At 35.5% G+C, this 21,310-nt stretch overlaps 1 protein-coding gene across 5 annotated transcripts in view; it reads left to right on the plus strand.

Moving 5' to 3' along the window:
• The window catches only part of LOC128858239 (uncharacterized), a 129,878-nt gene extending 109,050 nt beyond the window's left edge, over positions 1-20,828 (plus strand). For all 5 annotated transcript variants that reach the window (XM_054094332.1, XM_054094333.1, XM_054094331.1 and 2 more), the window contains exons 5-10: positions 6,332-6,415; positions 6,489-6,626; positions 6,690-6,829; positions 8,634-8,999; positions 9,074-10,877; positions 12,574-20,828. In XM_054094332.1, the coding sequence (XP_053950307.1) occupies positions 6,332-6,415; positions 6,489-6,626; positions 6,690-6,829; positions 8,634-8,999; positions 9,074-10,877; positions 12,574-12,723 (2,682 nt within the window). In that variant the 3' untranslated portion in view covers positions 12,724-20,828. The remainder of the gene's footprint in view (positions 1-6,331; positions 6,416-6,488; positions 6,627-6,689; positions 6,830-8,633; positions 9,000-9,073; positions 10,878-12,573) is intronic.
• The last annotated feature ends 482 nt before the right edge of the window (positions 20,829-21,310 follow it).

Below are 21,310 nucleotides of genomic sequence, written 5' to 3' on the forward strand. Positions count from 1 at the left end.
AGGTGGCGTAAAATGAATCACTCTATAGGAAAATTTATAATTTTTACAAATGGCGTGGTACATAAATCATATTTGACAATTGTGAACTAGACACACAAGCAAAGGTCAAAATAAAGATTTCTATGTTTCAAAATCTGTTTTATTATTTTGTAAAAAAGTTATTCAAAACAAAATTGGATGACTAATTTTGCGCCACCTTGTACAAGTGGGTTGGAGTTAAATACTCTTAATTGAATATTAAATATAAAATTTGTAAAAAAATTAGAAGATATTCAAAAATGGCCAATAAAGAATTGAGGCGTTATCTCCTCAGCCTCAAGAAGTCTCAGCAAAATTTAACTCTCGCTCGTACAAACTGTGACTAGTAATGTTTTTACATGCAATGAAATTCTTTTGGTGTTAGCCATTTCAATAAGTTTCTAATAGGAGTTAAGAAAAAGGTCTTTAAATACTGTCATTACTGTCTTATATATAATATATATATATATAATTGGCGCGTACACCCTTTTTGGGTATTTGGCCGAGCTCCTCCTCCTATTTGTGGTGTTTGTCTTGATGTTCTTCCACAAATGGAGGGACCTACAGTTTTTAAGCTGGTTCCGAAGGCAGATATTTTTTATGAGGAGCTTTTTCATGGCAGAAATACACTCGGAGGTTTGCCATTGCCTGCCGAGGGGCGACCGCTATTAGAAAAATGTTTTTCTTAATTTTGGTGTTTCACCGAGATTCAAACCTATATTCTTTCTGTGAATTCCGAATGGTAGTCTTTTTACTGTCTTTTATCATCTTTAAAACACAAATCTCAAGATCAGTCTCATATTTCTGAGAAAAAAGGGGTCACCTTAAGGTCTTCTAGCCTAATAGTGGTCACCCTCCCCTGATATCCGCCGAAGCCGAAAGGATTGGTACGAGAGTACTTTTCGGTAGCGCCTAGCACAAAACATCATAGAAGATATAGAAAAAATGTGTTTGCCTTTCGGCAATCAATGGCTAACCTCCCAGTATATTTATGTCATGAAAAAGTTCCTCATAAAAAATGATCTCTCGTTCCCGCTCCATTCACAGTAGGCAGAGCCATGGAGAGAATATTCGGGCCCTGGGGGAAACTTGAGATGCGGGCCCCTTCAAATTTTTTTTATTTATCAAAATGCGTATTATGTTATAGTGATATAACATTTAAACATTGAAAAACTTATTGATACAATTTTTGATAGAATTAATTATGAAATATTGATTAAAATGAATTTTAAAAAACTCTTCAGCAGATCTGAAATAAAAAACGCAGCTGAAAAAAGTTAAAATTTTTTATTCATTTTGTGAGCCTTACAAATATTTGAAAATGACTGCCACGATGCTTAGAATTTTGCTTTTCTTGCTTTAGCTGAGGCAAAAGCTCTTTAATATCATCGAAGTCGAGTTTCCTTGCTAACTCAGATTCCAAATACAAAGTTGCCAATCCTGTTACTCGACTCTGAGTTGGTACGATGGTAGTCTTTGATCCTTGATAAAGCGCTGAACGATCTTTCGGCGCCGGCAACCGATACTGGCAGGGTGCAGAATATTCGCAAATCAATGCAGATGTTCGGGAACAAAGTATCCAAGTTTTTAGCTGGGATGGCATTCAACAAGTCGAACGGAGGCATACAACATTCCGAATTTCCAGTAAAATTCGCCTTGTACACACTCTTCAAGTGACACATCTCAATTGAGATTTCTTCCGACACATCAGAAGGGTATTTTTTAGCAAAATTAAGAGCTACGGTCTGAAGTTCTGCTTTTTCAATTTTAGGAAATAGCCACAGGAATGAGAAAATGTTGTTTATGTTTTTAATTGCAGTAAACCGATTTTCAATACCAGTGATAACTGAGTCCATGATGACGAGAAATGTGTTTAATCTAATCATCTAATCATACACTTTTGTATCACCATATTATATTTATTCTTCATAATCGTGATCATAACATTCGATATGGTGACACCAAAAAAAGTCTGTGACGGAACTCTGGTAGAAGTATTATTTACTATATTTTTTCAAGCAGGCAATTTCTTGGAATTACCCTCGAGTCTGGGCCCCTCTGAAAACTCCGGGCCCGGGGGAAAAAGTACCCGACATTACATTTTAGTACTTACACTTTAAGTTTAAAAACGCTCAAAATTTTCGTTGTGTTTTGACAGCCTTTTCCCCTGACGATGCTTCGCAGTTTCTCTGTATAAGAAAAATATGATGCGTTTTTATAGCGGGGAAATGAGCCACACCATCAAGAGAAAAAAAAAAAAATAAACAACAACGGGAATTACTAGAGACCTTAGAGCTGCACTAAAAGTTGTTGTACTAAAAATTATTGGCGTACTATTTTTTATTTAATTCTGATTAAACATTTTTAAATTGTGATGGTGATTTTTGTAATTTTTATAAATCTAGTGCAAAGTTTGAAAATTGGTTTAGTATGGTTTTTATTCCAAAAAGAACCATTTTTTGTAAAAAGAAACCATTAAAATTAAATAATGAATAAGCAACAGTCAAAACTTCTCAATATTTGTTGCCTTTTTACTGTTTTCGGGGGGCGCACGCTTTCACTTCTTTTCAGGTATTGCCAAGTTCCGAAAGCCATCTAATTCGCAGATATATAGTACAATTTAACGATTTTCATAGGCAATTCTCACTTACTCAATACACCAAAGATACGCAAACACATTAAATTTTGTTTAAAGTTCAAAAATCGGAAATGGCCAAAAAAAATTCTATGTAAACTTTTGACCTTCGCTTGCGCATATGAATATGTATACGCGATGTTCATCCATATATGGTTTGAACCAACTTCATTCCCTTTGTGGCTACAAATTTTACTTGCTGCTGTTCTTATATAGGTTGGTTTACTATTAAATTACTACACAGTTACCGGTAGCAACACAAAACAATACGAGTACAATGCAAATACCACCTAAATTATTTGCGAGTACTTTCTCTCTGCTCTGCTTAGCCGCCGCTCACTCGCTAGTTTAAAACCGCGAATGTAAATTTTCAATGCTTTTAGCAGCATCACGAACTCAATGTCAGCTAGTCAAGCAGGAAGGCAATACACCTATGCAGCTTACAAAGTTGCCATGGGTACGTAGCACCGTAGCATACATAAGTATGCATAAGTATGTGGTATGCAATTGTTGTTAGATTTAAATTCAATAGAGCATAGTTTTGTGTCTCTGGGCCAGGAAGTCATTGGATGCCACGCCACCAAGCCTTACATAATGCTTAGATGCAGGCCAATGATATCAAGCTGGGGTTCACACTCTTAACTACTTATGCCATATTATAAAACAATGGCATTGCGGTTGCTGCAAGCATTTTTGCCTTATATTTTGTTCATTCATTCGGTGTTAATTAGATGATGAGCTGAAAGGCTGCAGTAATAATTGGTTTAAATGATGCTAAAGCGTAGATGCAGTAATTGAAAAAAGAAATATATAAGCATTAGTACGCAATAATTTAACTTACTTAGCTATGTATTTGTTAGTTAGCAAACCAACACCGAAGCTAACAAAAGTGCCGTACTTGGCCTTCACTGGGTAATACTCGTATATGTAAACCTACTTCCTTGATGAGGCCAACGCTGCACCTCCAGAGCACAAAATTAACGTTATCTCAATGTGAGTAAATATGTAAGTAACTCAAATCTATTTCCTTTTTTTGAATGTGTGTGTTTTTTTCATATGAGACTAGTTGCAACGTAGTTTTGTCTTCAAATTCAAAGCAAATGCGGTGACAAAATAGAGCTCGCAATTGCTCGTAAAATCGGAAACTGAAACTCCAAGAAAAATGTGTAATTCGAAATCTGAAAAAACAGAAAAAAATTTAAAAAATTGGAACTTTTGAAACAAACAATACTGAGTAAAATAACTTGAACTCATTTAGATTGGACACTCATATTTATTTAAATCCAGCTCACCAGTTTATAAGAATAACCAACTACGCGCTTCAAGTATAGTTTTTCAAAAAAGTCTCGGTGCGGTTCAGATTGTATGAGCGGAAATAATTCAAATTCGTCACTATAACTTTAATTATTATTCTGTATATATACTTTAAGTATACACTTTATTATTATTATTATTAGGCTACTGCGCACTGCTACTAAAAGCCTGTTGGGGTACCGTATATTTTAAGCTTTTCTAAGACTTTTAGTACATTCAAGGCTTTATTGTTCCAAAATTTATGTGGAGACACGGAAATACCACCAAGGTGTTGTAGCCGTTTTCTGTCTAGTGCAGGACATTTACAAAGGATGTGTTCTTTTCTATATTCAGTTCACAGAATCGGCAAATGATGACCAGAGAGACCAATTTTGTTTAAGTGGTATCTCAGCCTACAGTGGCTTGTGAGGTAACCAGTTTAAAGTTTTAAGTCCACTATGCCAAGTGAAAGCAGCTTATCAGAAATTCCTCTGTCCGACTTTAGGACTTGTCGTTAACAGATAGATTTTCGCCAGTGTTCAACGAAATTCTTCTCCTCCCACCTCCTGACAATTTCCTTGATGTTGCCCTATGTAAGTTCACAGAAAGGCTCAGGACAAGGAACACTTATGCTCAGGACCAGTATACATGTAAGCAAACAAAAGAAAAAGAAAATTCGAGTATTTTTCCAAAGCCCTTAATAGAACTAATGCAAGTTCCCTATTAAACGATGCACTCTGGTATTTCAAAACCTAAAACATCAACTATGCTGCGGATTCTAATGCGGGTGCGCTAATTGTTATTTGAAGAGAGCCTTCGTTTTGCCCTCGTTCATCCCCCATTCGTTTCGTTTCTATATCTGTTTCAGTCAGGACAGAGGAGCGATTCCTGATCAAGTATTCCACGTTTTCTCGACTTTGTCCTAGATTTTTCAGAAAATTTATTTATTTGTAAACATGAGTACAATAAGAAGTATAAGAACATAGCTGAAAAATTAAAAAAAAAGCATTTTATAATTTTAAGATACATGAACTTTGAAAATTGTAGTATAGATTGTTTTAAAATGAAGCATTCTCGGTTCCTTTTAACACTTTTATAACTTTTTTTTTTTGATAAAATATAATTAAAAAAAATTGTTTGTCCCTTTAAAATTACATTTTTTTCCAACAAAAAAAATTTTTGATCCCTAACATTTCTTGAAAAAAAAAAAAAATTATAAAATAAATTGTAAATATTTTGTAAATTTTTTTTTTTGGAAATTTTTGGGATAATCGTTTTGGGAAATACGTTTTTATAAATTTTTTTAGTTCGTTTTTCGTAAAGTTTGCTTGGATAAAAATAATTTTTTAGCAACAATGTTATTTCTTCTTCAAAATTTTTGGGGAAAATTTGTTTTGTCATATATGTAAGACAACTCCTCAGATTTTCCTCTTACTTTTTTCATTAATAGGGTATATCTGATTTTTTATTGACGCATCGTTGTGCAAATGGACGTGATATACGCTAGAGCCATGGGTCCCCATTGGTTTTTCACTTGTTTGCTGCATCATTCATTATTCGTTGCATCAAAATTTTAATTTTTTAAACAAACATTTTTGGTTGAATACACACAGAAATAGTTTTATGAAAGGTCCATAGAAAAGGGTCGAGACATATATATACATGAATGCCACAAGGCACTGAATAACCTGGCATCCAAAAACAATGTTTCATTAATTTGGGTACCGGGACATGAGGGATATGACGGCAACGAAAAGGCAGACTTTCAAGCCAAGCTTCATCGGACCTAGTCCTATGTTCGGATTCAACAAAAACAACCTGAAACAAAAAGTAAAATACTGGGCCAAAACTCTATTAAATCAGCATTGGAACAACGTAGAGGGTCTTAGACACTCCAAAAAGTTCCTAAGTTTCAACGCTAAAAGAGCTAACATGGCCCTCACGTTAAACAAAAAGAGCATTGCACTCTCACAGGCGCCCTCACGGATCACTTCATCTGCAACAAACACTTACATAAATTAGGCATAACTAACACCAGCACCTGCAGATTTTGCTGCGAAGATGAGGAGCCTATAGAACATCTCATTATCGAATGTCCGGGGTTGACGCATAGAAGGAAAAGGTTTTTAAACAAGTTCATGCTTACAGATGAATACCTTCAATCACTCCCTCAGAAGGGGCTGGTACAATTCATAAGCATACTTAACAGTCAATAGACAGCATAGGGTGCACAATAGATCAATATGATCGCAGTGCTAAAGGGCCATACCTTAACCCTCTACAACCATTAACCATTAACCATACATACATGTAGTAAACAATTCTTATTATCGCCCTCAAAAATGAAATTCATAACTATATAATTTAATTTCGATTTTACTTCAGGTCACGAAATTAGATGATATTAGCCCACTCATATTTTTAAATCGCACAAAAGCAGCGCTCAATTGCGCAGCTGGCTCCATGCAAGTGAGTGAAATCATTATTTTATATGCCATATGATACATCTTTTATAAAAATGTTTAATGGTAAATCCATTTAGGTCGACATGAAATTCAATGAACCTTTTCACGGCATTATTCAAGCCGATTACGATCGCAGCAGCGCTTGTCGTGTCAATGGCAAGGGCGCGCTCAGTTATAGATTGGAGCTACCACTCAAAGGATGTGGCACTATACAGGTAAGTTGGGATATATGTGTACATTTGTACTATACTAGAACTATAAATGTTTTTGGTTTTCAGAATCCTACACGCGTTTTTACGAACAATATAATCGTGCGCTTCCATGCCAATCTGGAAATGGATGGCGATGAGATAATTACCATTGTCTGTCGCTATCCACCACCTATACCATCACTGCCACCAGCGTTGCCAGCGCCTATGTAAGTGCAAAAACTTCTTCAATCTTTATCAACTTACATCAATTTTTATATTATTGCGTTCATGAAGGTTTCAATCAGGATAAATGAGCGATTCTATGTCGAGGATCCAAGTATTTTGGACATTGATATTTAATATTTTAAGGGGTTATATACCATGTGGGCCCTAAAAAATGGGCGATTGTCATACTTTTTTTCAATTTTGTTTTAGAACTTTTATTCAAATGAGGCCTATATCATATTTGAAGGGTAACTCTCGAAGAATACATTTTGGTGTTTTGATTTTAAAAAATGTTATTATTTATTGTTGATATCTCCCCTCCCCCGAAACGCCCTTTTTTAGAAGAGGCTTGCGGTGATCACAGTAGCGCATGAGCAGCTCAACTGAAATAAAAAAAAAATTAAATGATTATTGAAGGAAAATGTTTTTTAGTGAATCTGAACGGTTTATTTACCTAAAAACAATTTTTCTCGATATGAAAACCGCTTTGCACCAAAAAAACGATTTTTGAGGGGTTGAAAAATAAAAAAAAAATTAATTGTAACTTCGAATAATTAAAAAAACAGTTTGTGCAAATGATGTTAATGATCACCGCGACGGTAATTTTCAAAAAACACAACTTCGAGATAATCGCGTCTAAAGTTTTGCATGCACTTCATTTATGGATAATTTGCGCGCTTCCACGGTCTGTAACTTTCGTTCTAGTGCACCGACCTTTATGATTTTTATGATTTGATTTATCCGATCCTTTATGATTTTTTGAACTTATATTTTTTAAGATGATGTACTTTTAGAATATGCCATAAAAAATTTTCAATTTTTTAGCCCAACACAAGGTATATAACCCCTTAAAGTGAAAATCTGTGCTACTTTTTATGAATTTTCGTTTTTTCTTTAATAATTTTGCATAAAAACTTGTAAATTAAATAAACTTAAAATATTTTTTGGGTAAAAATTGTATACTTTTGTTAAAAAAATATTTTTGGAAGAACTTTTGCAAAGGATTTTTGTTTGTCATTTTTGAAGAACACATCTCGTCGCTCAAATACCTTTTTATAATTTCTTTTAAAATGATTTACATTTCAATATGTATACAAAAACACAATATGTTTAAGAATACGGTTATTTTATGACTCACTCTCTTAAATGGGTAAAAATACCCCTATATCAATGAGGTATATGGTTAATATGGTCCACGAAAATTATTCTCGCTGTATTCCATATACAATCTTTGACCAAATCTTTTATCGCAAATGTAAGAATATAGCGATTGGGAATGTTGTTTCGTTCTTATAGAGAATAATCTTTGACCTTTTGAAGAAAATTAAAATATTATCACAGGTACTATTTCTCTTTTACACCCTTTACCATATTTCGTGAGCAAAAAGTTGTTATTGTTGAAAAAGTTGGATTTTATTATTTCGTCTGGTGCTACAACTAGAACGTTGAAAACCGTATGGTTGATTTCTTGGCCTGTTCCTTATCAATTCTACAAGGTTAACACTTTGCTTCACACGATGTCTTCGTAATTTTTCATGCTTCATATTGATAAAAGATGGCTCCTGCTTCTAATCTGCGAATGTTTTAAATATTGTTTGAAACTCAAAATTTTGTGTTATTATACATAATCGAATTTCAACCGCAGAATGGATTTTATTATATTATTATTTTATTTATTTATGTGGTAGGTTTGGATTATAATTAATATTTGATGGTGTGCCATTTAAACCACTTTTCAATTCACGAGGGACCTGTTTTCTTGATTTTTATCAAACTCAAATTTATTTATACTTTTTTATAATATAGCTTGAATCCCATCGCAACGGGTTCCGTGATACAGCCACCCCTCAAGGGCATACAGCTACTTCTAATCATTTGCGCCATCATGTTCTTGACACTGCTATTACTTGGTTTGGCTGTCTCATACTATTGTCTGCGCAGTCGCCCAATACCGGTAGTCCGCCGTCTTCCAATGTCCATGGGAAGTGGTTCGGAAATCACCAAGCTTAGTGGCAGTAGCATGGGTAATATTAGTGCCTTTGAAGGCGTTAAAATCCCACGCGCTATTGTACCTTTGGCGGCTGTGCATAGCTCATCGGGTAGCGAGGGTGCGCTCATACCTTCTGACTACCCCAGCGAATCACATTCCGAAATCGAAGAAATCGATACGAGGTAAGTTAAAGTTTTGATTTTCCATATTTTGCCCATTTTTGCTTACGAAATTTATCTAATTTCCTTATCCGCAGATCACTGCCCTTCAGCTCAGCAGGTAGCTTTGAAAATCGTGCATTTGTTCAAGAGACTTCAAGCATTTATAGCGATCATTATGGACATACTCAGGAAGTGCCGGCTGCCAATGCGGTGGCCACTTCGGTGCCTCGTCATCCTATTGCCGTCAAGGAATCATCGTCGCCCAAGTTCGACGTGCAAGTGCGCGTTAAGAAGTCTCCGCCACCACCACCTTCGCCTGTTACCTCGGACACTGAGAGTATTGCCACACTGCGCCCAGATCGCAATAATCTTTCGACTATTATGGAGACTCATGAAGACCGTGAAAGTATTATGACAATGGACTCACTGCCACCTCAAGAGGAGACTGTACATACTCAATTCACATATGTTCCTGAATTGCATCCGGCACCCAAGCACACTGTGGAAGTGACTCCACCGCCACCACCAGAGCCTGTGTTCTCTGTATATGCACGCACACACCATGAGATGGTCGACGGACGGCCCGAAACTTGGTCAGACTTTACTGATGCACCCACTGTTAGTGAGGTCACGGATATGACTTCTGAGGCACCCGATATGCACTCAGTTGGCGAGATGGTTGACAGCACACATTTCTTCGAGGCAGAGTACCTTCCACCTGAACCACCAATTGTGGTGAAGAAACCACAGGTCACATCGCATACTGTAGATGATGTATATTTGTGCACCATTACCGAAAAGAAGACAATTGAAGATATTGAGAGTCATAAGCGTCGTGTTACCGAATATAAAGCGAAACCAAAACCATTGCCACCACCAATACCGGACCCTACTTGGGATGTTAAGATACGAAATTATCCAACTGAGCGTGAACAGCAACGATGGGAGAATTTCTCCGATATTTCCAGTGCATCCGGTATGACACTTACGCCCAAGATGGAGCGCTCTGAGCTAAGCTTGCCAATTGTGCCTAAAGAGCCGCCACAACAAATCTATGATAACAAAGAGAAGCTGACCAGTCCGCAGCTAGTGGGCAACATGAAACCTATTGAAATGCCCCCAGAAGATAAGGCAGTGCCAAATTGGGATGTGCTGATACGTATTTTGGAAGAACCGGAATTTTCGGAAGCTGACGATGCCAGCTCGGTGCACTCCAGCGTGCATCCACTCACGCGCTACATCAGCTATGACGATAAGGCCAAATGGAAGGAAATTATCACTACAGAGTCATCGTTGCGCACAATGCTCACGGAGGCCGTGGTGCGGGAAGATTTTGAACGCATACGTCAAGATACCCGCTATGAGCGTATCTTTGAGCCGCAGACATGGGATGTTATCATTCGTATATTGGCGCCACCTGCCGATGAGGATACGGATGTGGAAATGCGCGCACCTAAGCGTACGAAGAAAACACAACCGTGGGATACTCGTTCGCGCCGTAGCTCCTTGCCAACTTTGTATGAATACGATAGTGATGGTGGTTCCTCTGTTCGCACCATACGCCAAGACCCAAGCATGCCATTGCGTGACAATAGTTTCAATATGCAACGTTCACGTCGCTCATCGCGCACATCTTATCACACTGATCAGAATGATTTCCGTTCTATGTCGGAGGTTACAGTCGACTTTGGACGACCCGATCACTTAGACAACGTGTCGGATGCAAGCTCTTTCTATCCAATGCAATACTATGATGACGAGGATCGACGCTCCTTCCATCGGTCGGTTAGTCATCCGTCGTTAGCGCGTTCAGCAAGTGAGTTTACTGAGCATTGGGCAGCACCAGATGAACTTTCATCGCCAGAAGCTACACCCAAATCGCGTCGTTCGCAACGCTTGGTAAGTTTTAATAATGAAAACTATATAAGAAATCATAATGTACAAAATATTGAGTTTGTTCGAATGGTCTGAATGGCAAATTATAATATAATCATTCATATATTTGAGGTGTGGCAATAAAGTTATTACTATCAGTGACAGCGGCAACACCTCGGACCACTCCTCATTCATTCTGCAAATGCTTTTAGCTAAAAAACTTTGCCTTTCAAGCCCCATAGTTGGGTTGTCACCCACTCTAAAACGCTTATGGCCCAAGATCAATTCACCCATCAAAGGAACTCATCCAGATGCCGCGACCTACAGGAGGTTCGGGAACCGCACTTCTGAATACTAGGTTAACTTCGGAGGGTTACCAAGGGTGCTTCTAATTGTTGGAGTTAGGGAGGGACTATTATGAGGGATGATAATAAAGTATTACTCGTACCTGAATTTCCTTTATTTCACTGCCAAATTCACAAAACTAATTGCTTGTCACCTCACAGTGTCACAAAATATGAAATTATAATATTTCTGCAGATTTTTTCATTTTTTAGCTAAAATAAAAAAAAAAAATAGTTCGAAATAGAGTTGCCACTTATTTTGTAATATAATATTAGAAACTAATTTATATATTGGCCGCCGTAGCCGAATGGGTTGGTGCGTGATTACCATTCGAAATTCACGTTGATAAGAGATAACGTTGTCTAGGTGAAACACCAAAATTAAGAAAAAGTTTTTTCTAATAGCGGTCACCCCTCGGCAGGCAATGGTAAGCCTCCGAGTGTATTTCTGCCATGAAAAAGCTCCTCATAAAAATATCTGCCGTTCGGAGTCGGCTTGGAACTGTACTTGCACTCCACAAATAGAAGGAGGAGCTCGGCCAAACATCCAAAATGGGTGTATGCGCCAGTTATATATATATAGATAGTAGTTACATTCAAAATAGGTTCGATATCAAATAAAAGATTTATAAGAGACATATTTTTGGAACCTACTTCTAACTATAGTTGCCACATATTTTTAATATAACACTAGAGATTAATTACAATATTTAAATAAGGTTTACGAATATGGGCATTAAGTTAAGAGTATTTAAAAGGGATATTGACGAAGTATATTCTAAATAGAGTTGCCATCTATTTTTCAATATATCACTAGAAAGTACATTAGATATTAAAATAAAATATTATATAAAATAATGGGCACCAAAATAAAGGTATTTAAAAGGGTTATTAATGAAGCGTATTTCGAATAGAGTTGCCGCTTATTTTTAATATAACATTCGTAGTTATATTTATTATTAATTTAATATGGAAAATATAATATGAAAAATATTCAAACGAAAGTTATTTAGACGAGTATTTTTGCGTAGAGTTGCCATATATTTTTAACAGAACACTATAAATTTATAATTATAATTAGCAATATGGGTATCAAGTAGAAGTGATTTAAGATAAGTATTACCAAAGCACACTTCTGCATAGAGTTGCCACATATTTGTTATTATTCACATTCTGATACATTGGTTAGTTAATGATTTAACCACCCTTTATTTGCTGAAAACTTATTCCTTACATATTTTGCACACATACACCAGCAAAAAGCAAACGAAATTACCACAAATCCACTCTTCTCCCGACATTAGACATAAACATAAAACATTATTTTATTTTTGCAATTTTATTTTTATAACTCACATTTCTATTGTTACTTGTAGACAACATTCCAGCCGCGTATACCGGCTCCACCACCACCGCCGCGCTCTGGCCAGATTGTGGCACAAACACAAAGCCAATATGTAGAGACACGTCGCAGCACAACATTCCACACAGAGAACGAAGCAGCAGCGCGTTCACGTGACTGGTAAACGTGACAATACATTTAGCCACGCAGATGCGTTAACGCGTAAGCGTGCCCAGGTCAGGCTGCATGAGTTTACAGCCAAAGGGAGAGAAAGAGCAGCAGGGCGGAAAAAGATTACTAACAAATACTGCTTCCCGCTAAAGTCATTGCCAACCCACAACAATGTGTAAACATATACATGTACATAACTGTACATATATGTGCGCCTTGTTAGTGTTATACAACTACAATAAATATACGTATGTCTAAGTGGACTTTGTACATACACACACACTACATACATACATAAGCAAGTATTGCGGCCCCCGGGGCTACATATTTACATATACATATGCATACATTTATGTATATATGTATTTATATACTGTAAGTACATACAAGTTTACATAACACAAGTGCCAATTTAAATAATCCTGCATTCGCTGCGTACTTAAATACAAACATACCTATTAACAATAATGACACATAAGGGCGCATACGTACTCGTATACTCATAATATTAACGAAATTGTATAAAAAAGTAGTTATAATGTGAAAAAATTGAATTTTCTCCATAGAATATAAAATTTAATTGTTAAAATATTTTCCTTAGTTAAGTCAAATAACACTAAATATAGTACTTAAGTAAATTGTATGCATAACAACAACTAAAAAAATCGCAACTAAATGTGTAAGTCCAATTTAGGATATGTACACATATACGTTTATATGTACATAAATTCTACGTGGCACGAAAATCGCCATGAATTTGTGTACCTTCCACAATTTTTGAGCACATTTTACAAAGATTCTATGCAAAGCTACTTCTACACGCGTTATTGACTCTAATGGCTGACTCATAACAAATTACTTCTACAATGACCGCACATCGTCAACGACCCATAAGAATCCACTTAACATAGAATTGCCACACCAGTTGCGAGTCAACACGCCCCACAAAAGGGCCATCAAAATGCTATGCTGTGTGCAAATTAGCTACATATAAAACTTTTCACTTAACATGTACAATTACCAGTCGAGTCAAATGCGACAAACCACAAACTGTATGCAAATAGGCGGGCACGACTCCACCCACATACACACGACACGTTGACCCAGACGACGGGCACCAAAAATTAGCTACCACGCATGAATTCAAAAACAAACAGGTTGGTGTGTGAGTGAATCACCACACCCACTCGCACTGCTGAATTTAACAGAAAGGTTAGAACGCTGGGCTAGTCAAAATTGCTACTATTTTATATATGTACAGCTCACTATAGCAACAACAAATTAAAGAGCATACGAGAATCATAAAGACCTTTTTCAATTTCGGAGCCGCAGGCAAATGATTTCCACATCACAAAATATTCAAAAATATGAAAGTCTAGATAAGTAAACGACAAAAGTGTTTCGTAATTAAAAAGGGTTAGGAAGAAGTGTAGGATGGAATGGGGGCTGACAGGTTTACCGGTAGCTGGTACCAAGTTGATTTCGCCCACCAACGAGGGTAGGTCAACCGGTCGAATGTAGAAGTAAGTACAGAAATACAAACTAACATTTATTTCTATAAAATTATGTGTGTATGTCGAATCACTACAGTAAATTCACTGTGCCTCATTCTGGGGAATTCTTATACGTGACTGGTACGCATCACGCGTTTATTTCAACCGAGCAGTAAAATTTCAGTAAATCTAGAAATGTGCTAGAATGTGTTAATGGTCTACCTACAAGGCAACTTTGTTTTATCATTTGGGACTAACGCAAGGTATCTCAGATACATACGTTTAACTGGTCCACATACTTATAGTATATCGAAATATGACTAATTTCGAATTAATTGGTACATCAGAATGTGCCAGCTGGTATTAAAAAAAATTTATTCCATGCATTAAATTGAATTTCGTTATAGTAAAAAGCCGAATGATTAACCATCACCCACCAAACGAGCAGTAGTGGCACAGTACTCAAGTACACATCCTTTTTTATTTGTTCTCATCGAACTCTAAAACTGTTTAGTTACAATCATTACATTGAATCAAGCAATGCCTTAGCGGAAGGGGCATAGTTTCGTTTGCTTAATTTTGAAAAGCTCGCCCCATATATCAAACATTTCAGCAGCTGAGAGTTAATATCTAGGCATAAGGACTTAAGTAGTTAATTTAATTCATAGTTTCGTTTACACGATTTCAAAAAAGATTTCTGAGTTGCACCGATACTCAAAAAGGAGGATAAAAGTTAACTTCAGTTCGGAAAGGAATTAAAAGTAGGCTCTGTAGGCAGTTGAACCATAAAAAACATTCTAGACACAAATCTTGCTATGCCAATAAAGAGGAGATAGACATATGATTTTTAAACGACGATTGTAGCTAAGCGAAAATTATATGCATAGATAATCATAACAAAAATTCCTTAAGAAATAAGACGTAGTCTTTTTTATTTTATAAAGCTAATAGCACATTCGGCCGCCGTACTCGAATCTCATGAAGAGCTCGCTATTTCTATTAGATATTTGAACTAAATGTTCTTAAAATCTGATACTTGAAATATTAAGTTCGTTTTTATTTAAAATCGAAGATGCGATTTTCTGCAATAAGAGTTGGAGAGGCACTCCATTCAATATATTTACTTGAGTTCATAAAATTAAAAAAATCAGTTTTCGGTGAAGTTATTTGGAGCCTTCTTTATGGAATTAGTGCCTTGCGGTAGCATCATAACTTTGAACTGTTTCAGATAAAATCAACCAAGTAAAGAAAATTCTTCAGTTTAGTAGTAAAAATAATAATAAATCGAGTAATAAATCGCAGATTCTTTTTTGAAAGAACAAAAATTTGGTCTCTTTCACACTTACAACCGATTTTTTTTGCAAAAAAATATAATTTTTCAACAAAAACAAAAGTGCTTCCTTCGTCTTGGTTTTCGAGGCTCTGTGGGTTGCGTACTAGTTGCTTGGTATCACGAAAATTTTTTCTTTAATTAATTTGAATATTTCATTCAATTTTTTTCGGGCTATATTTTCGAAATATTATGCGGCAAATTAATAAAATTTTTGAAATAATACATAAAACCAGTTTTCACGTAGATTCTAGCCTATCTAGCGTATTTTAATACGCAACTATGTTCAAACTAAATCTGGCTAATATAATACGCAATATAAAAACAAGAAATCGAATAACAAAAACAACCGTTAGCTTCTCTTACAAACTGGTGGCAATTGAGACACTTCCAGACTAGTTCACATTTGCACGATTGAACTGACTTCTGAAGTACGAATTTGTTTTTCTAGTTAATTTTGTGTTTTTTGCAATGCTTCCCATTTACATAAATATATATGTACGTATATAGAAATTTACATATCATATCTGTCGCACCCACTAGTAGGCAATTCAGCTGATATGCTGCTCCCAGTTTATTTTGTGACAATTTATATTTTTTGGCCCAGCTACCAGCAGCTACAGATAAAACACATTTTGGGCTACCCAAACACAAACCGACATCCTCATATGAGTTGATATTAAATATTTACCTCTATAAAGTGGCGCCGGTTGAGCAATACACTAACGTCTACTAATACATACAACCTATGGGAAAATGACTACCTGTGACTAAATTTATCCACCGGCATGCACTTAGTCAGCTCAGTTTTATGCAATACGTCTAACTAAATAAACTCCGAGTACTATCGTTTTGTGGACAAATGCTTACAACACTTCTAGCACTATTGTACTCGTATGTCGTATTTGAGTATATATGCATAGGTATATCATAATATAATTTTAGTTACATTTCATAGGCAATATTGATACATTTTTTATATGTCGATATGTATATTTTATTTACTTACATAAGTTTTTCGTCGCCATTCAGCTCAGCACAAGGCGAACAACATTGGTTTTATACTCGGTATCGAAGGTTTCCGCATTTGTCTGTTGATAGGTGCCACCAGCAGTCAGGTACCTGATATTAAATTGAACTACTCCATCAATCAACGCAATATTACTGATAAAGGGAAATAACTCTGTGAATCTGTATGCTAAAATTTTGAAAAAAGAAAAAAAAGCGCTGACTGCTTTCGAGTGTACTCAAAAAAATTTGTTCTACTGCTGGGAATGCCTAGATAGAAAATTTAGCTGGAAAATTTGCTTTAAAGCTACTGGACATTTTCATTGATTTTCGGTTGAACGGTTTGTTAGTAGTAGTCTTACCGGAACGCCTAGCGCACTGAAAAGCTAATTGGGTATGCTTTTCTTCTGAACTCTACGCTGTTTTCCTTTCTCTTGTTATCAAACCTATCGATGATAGTTTTGTATGTATGTGTGACTCATGAATCGCTTCGAGAATTTCAATAAATTTCGCAATAAAAGCCAACAAACTCCGCTTTGCCGTTTTATGCGCCTAAGTTGTACACTTGAACAGATAGTGAGGAGTCTGAAGGCAGAATAGCAATTAAAATTTTGATTTATTTACTCCAATGTTTTTACTTTGAATTAATCAAGATGGGCTTCTACTCCTATTGACTGTACTTGTAATTATAATTTTCTCTTGATTACTCCTAGTAGGCCGCGTATGGCTTTAAAATTTTTCAGGAGAGGTCGCACTTTCCATGTATGTATTCTTGGTTCAGAATCGAAACAAGTGAATTGTCTTTTGATCTGCTATCGCGCTTAATATCCACTTGAATTCGCTAAATATTCTGGAATTCGCTTTCCAGAGCAATGCAACGGCAATAGTGCTGAGGTATTAAAATGAAATTCATACTTGTGTACCTTTTCGTTATAGCATCTTAAGTATTTTTACTATATAGATCCTCCCAGCTCCCAGTACAAAGTTGGTAGACTCCAAAAATGAGTTTTAAATCTACTAAAAAATAAATTCGGCAACATTTGGTGCTTATTTTATATCAAATATTTTAAATAGAAATTCAAGATATGTATTTGTTTTACTTTCTTGCTTGTTCTGATAGGTTGAGTGCAAAAATCTGAACTTAAAAATTGCTACCTTCCCTTATGGCTCTGCACTTCAATAGTTCGGGGGTTAAAAGAAAATGAAAAGATAAGCATTTTTGCATTTGAATAATCGTTAAGAAACTGGGTGCTGTTGAAAGTTTAAGAAAAGAATCCCTCCAGCTAAGAAAACACGTGCCTCTATTAACTTGGAGTAGGGGAAAGTCTATGAAAGTAGTATATCTCCCCAAGGCGAATAATTTGGGCTTATTTTTTTATTACCTGGAATTTTTTTAAATCGTCAATGAGAGTTATTTTCGATAGAAACATAATGATTTATGCAAAAAAAGTGAACCCAAAAATTAACACTTTCATGATTATTAAACTATAATATAATAGAAAAAACAGAATGTACTTTGTAGAATAGAATAATTAGTAGGGAAGTCAAATTAAGCCATTCACGACCAATAAATTAACCCTTTCGCGGCCAGTAGAGGATATTTCTTAAACCTAATTGAGAAATTTGAAATTAAATTATTCACATTGGTTGCATAAGTGGATGTTTAGAGATTTGCAATTGTAAATAAAAAGTAAATGACCATGATGCTTTGTCCAAAGAAAGTTCGTGGTGCAGTAAAGCCTCCTGCAATAGCCTCCTCCCTCCCTAGCTAACCACAGTTTTTTTTTGGGGAACGCTACTTTCAGCATTACAGCAACGTAGACCCGCCTGTAGGGAAAACCGCCGCAGTTCCTCTTCCGCCTTGATATACAGGTAATCACCACCTTACTGAGGTCAGGACGTTCTGCTGTGTTTGCAGATATTTCGAAACTAGTTTTCAGTTTATTTGTATTGAATAAGTTTCTGGGTAATTTGGATTGAGTACCGTAGAATACAGCATTTAACAGGGACAGTGTTAACTTGTCACTACTTTAAGCCTTATTTTAGCGGCAGCGGGTCTGAAAGAGAAAAACCTAATTTCATTGACTCATACCAGTCATTTTTTGTTTTTGTTTTTATTCGAAACGGCAGCGTAAAATGAAAATTGCCATGAAGTTGTTGACTACAGATATCAAACTGTTCGTTTGATGCCAAAATAATGTTTTTTCCTGTTATGCGTGCAGAAATGGCAGTGGTTGTTTTATGTTGTGGCAAAAGTTATTAGCGTTTTTTTTTATTACACTTTTTTATTTTTACTTAAGGAGCAAGAAAGAAAAAAAATTTCTCGAATTTAAAATTTTTTTTTTTATTATTGGCATTTTTCGAACGAATTAGCGTTGTTTTCCAAGGCCAGAAGATTGCCCCAATGATAAGTTGGCGCACTTAGACAAGAACTCTCAGCCCAATTTGTTTGAGTTATGCGATTTTTACAGCGAATGAGAGATATTTTCAGCTTACATGAATAATCCCCACGGTATACAGCATGCAAAGATGTCGCGAATATCAAACTGCTAGTCGGATCTCAGAGAATTTGCTGGAATCAAGTGATTTGCTATCGTAATAAGTGGAAGTGGTTTTTTTTTTTACAATAGAGGTGAGCAAAAACTGAGATTGTGTTGGTCATATAAGAAAAAATCAACGCATCCGATGCTTATGTTACTGCTGCCTGAACAGCGACTGATTGTAAGAACGTAAGAAGACGTGGGAAATGAGCGTCCGCTATGTGCAGTCAATTCCGCTATGGCGTAGCAGCCAAAGTTGCTCTCACAATTTTGCTTCCGATGACCAAACCTTGTATTCTAAGAAAAGAAGATAAGAGAGCTTACTCGTATGAAAATTGCAAATTTTTTTCGTATTTCAACACTTTCGATCATTTTAATTTGCGTAAATATTTGACAGTTTTAAATATTAATTTATTACCTTTAATTGCAAGCGAGTTTGACATCTGGCTTGAATTTTACTTTTGCAAATTACAAACAAATTTTTTTAGTCACTTACATACTACTCATCCTATAAAACGTGCTCGGAAATTGTACTTACACATTTATGTTTCGCTTTAATAAATATTGATTATTTAATTTCAAACTTTTTCATTTATTTCACGCATTCCCTGTTCGGAAAAATTTCACTAAAAGCACAACTCAACATGAGTTGTTAGGTTTTGTTTTGTAGTTGCTTGTATACTATGTAGATCTACACTTTGTTACACAAGTATGCATCTCATGGAAAGTAAAGTGAATGCTTCCCTTATCTATCATTAGGCTAAGTAAAATATTGGTGTGAAAAAGCTGGAAAAGTTTGAAAACACTCAACTTAATGAATATTTAATTACTGTGGCGCATCTTAATGCTCAACATAACAGTTAGCTTCTTAGGCGGTATACTATACATACATTTATATGTATGTGGGTGGTGGGACTTTACTGCAATTTGCTTAATACATATAAAACCAAATATGCTAAAACTATTATACGGATACACATACTTACGTATTTTCGAAAATTATCTCTGTATGTATATTTATTGCTAAAGCAAAACAGTTGTGCGTGCGTAGTGATACAAAAATATGAAATTTAAAATTTTATGTACATTTACAATTACAGTCATTGACAGTGGCTCATTTAGTGCTCGCAATGCAAGTCAAAACGAACAAGCGCACAATTATACGCACAAACTAAACGAATTAACTTTAACTAAAAACTTATTACAATTTACGAGCTTAACTAATTATATTGCTTAAATAAAAAAAAAACTAACAAATTGCTTCCATCAGCAAAAACGCGTGCAGTTTTAATAAAATAAGAAATATGTATTATTTTATATATCAACTGATTAAGTCACTAATTTGCTCCCGTCATACCTTCAATTTGTGATTTTACTTAATTCTGACACACAATTTACAATAATTGTGTTCTATCGAAATTAATTCCGTGAAATTATAAAATAGGGAATATAAACATTTACATATTGCAATGTGTGTATGTAGTTATAAATATGTGACCAACTTGTCTATAGCTAAATATGTAACGGTTTGTATGCTGCATATCGATTATTACTTACGTACTCAAATATTTATAATAAAATCTGGTAATTTTTTTGTATGTAATAGTAAATCGGCGAATGTAATTGTAATAAATATATGTAACAGCTTCACATTGGCTAAGGTATAAATTTTATATGTACAATGTGTACAGAACAACAAGAAAAGAAATTTAAAATAATTTTGCGAAATAAAAATACACAATTATTACTAACAAAAATGTGTTTTTCTCATTATATGTGTCTTTTTTTCTTTCCTTTTGAGTTCATTGTCTTGTTTGAGGTCAAGTCCTTGAAAATACACTTGAAAAGAGAATCGCTACACACCATCTTTTTGTCGATTTCAACGCTGCATACGATTATCTGCCGCAATGTGGGAATTTGGTAGCCCCGCAAAACTAATACGGCTATGCAAGATGACGCTGCTCAATACCAGCAGCACCGTCAAAATTGGGAAGGACCTATCCGTGTCGTACGATACCAGACAAGACTGTACTGTACCATGACTACTTGCTGAGGCAGTCCATGTGTGATTTCATGCCAAGTAACCCAAGCATTTTGGACATTGTCGTAAATGTTTTTAAAATGGTCTATTTGAAGGTTTGAGGAATAATAAGAGGAACAGTTTGAGATTTATTTAGTGTTGAAAAATTTAGCATATATATATTTTTTTAATGATTTTTTTCTATTTTT

Source organism: Anastrepha ludens, chromosome 3, assembly GCF_028408465.1.
Source record: "Anastrepha ludens isolate Willacy chromosome 3, idAnaLude1.1, whole genome shotgun sequence".
Classification (NCBI taxonomy): Eukaryota; Metazoa; Arthropoda; class Insecta; order Diptera; family Tephritidae; genus Anastrepha; species Anastrepha ludens.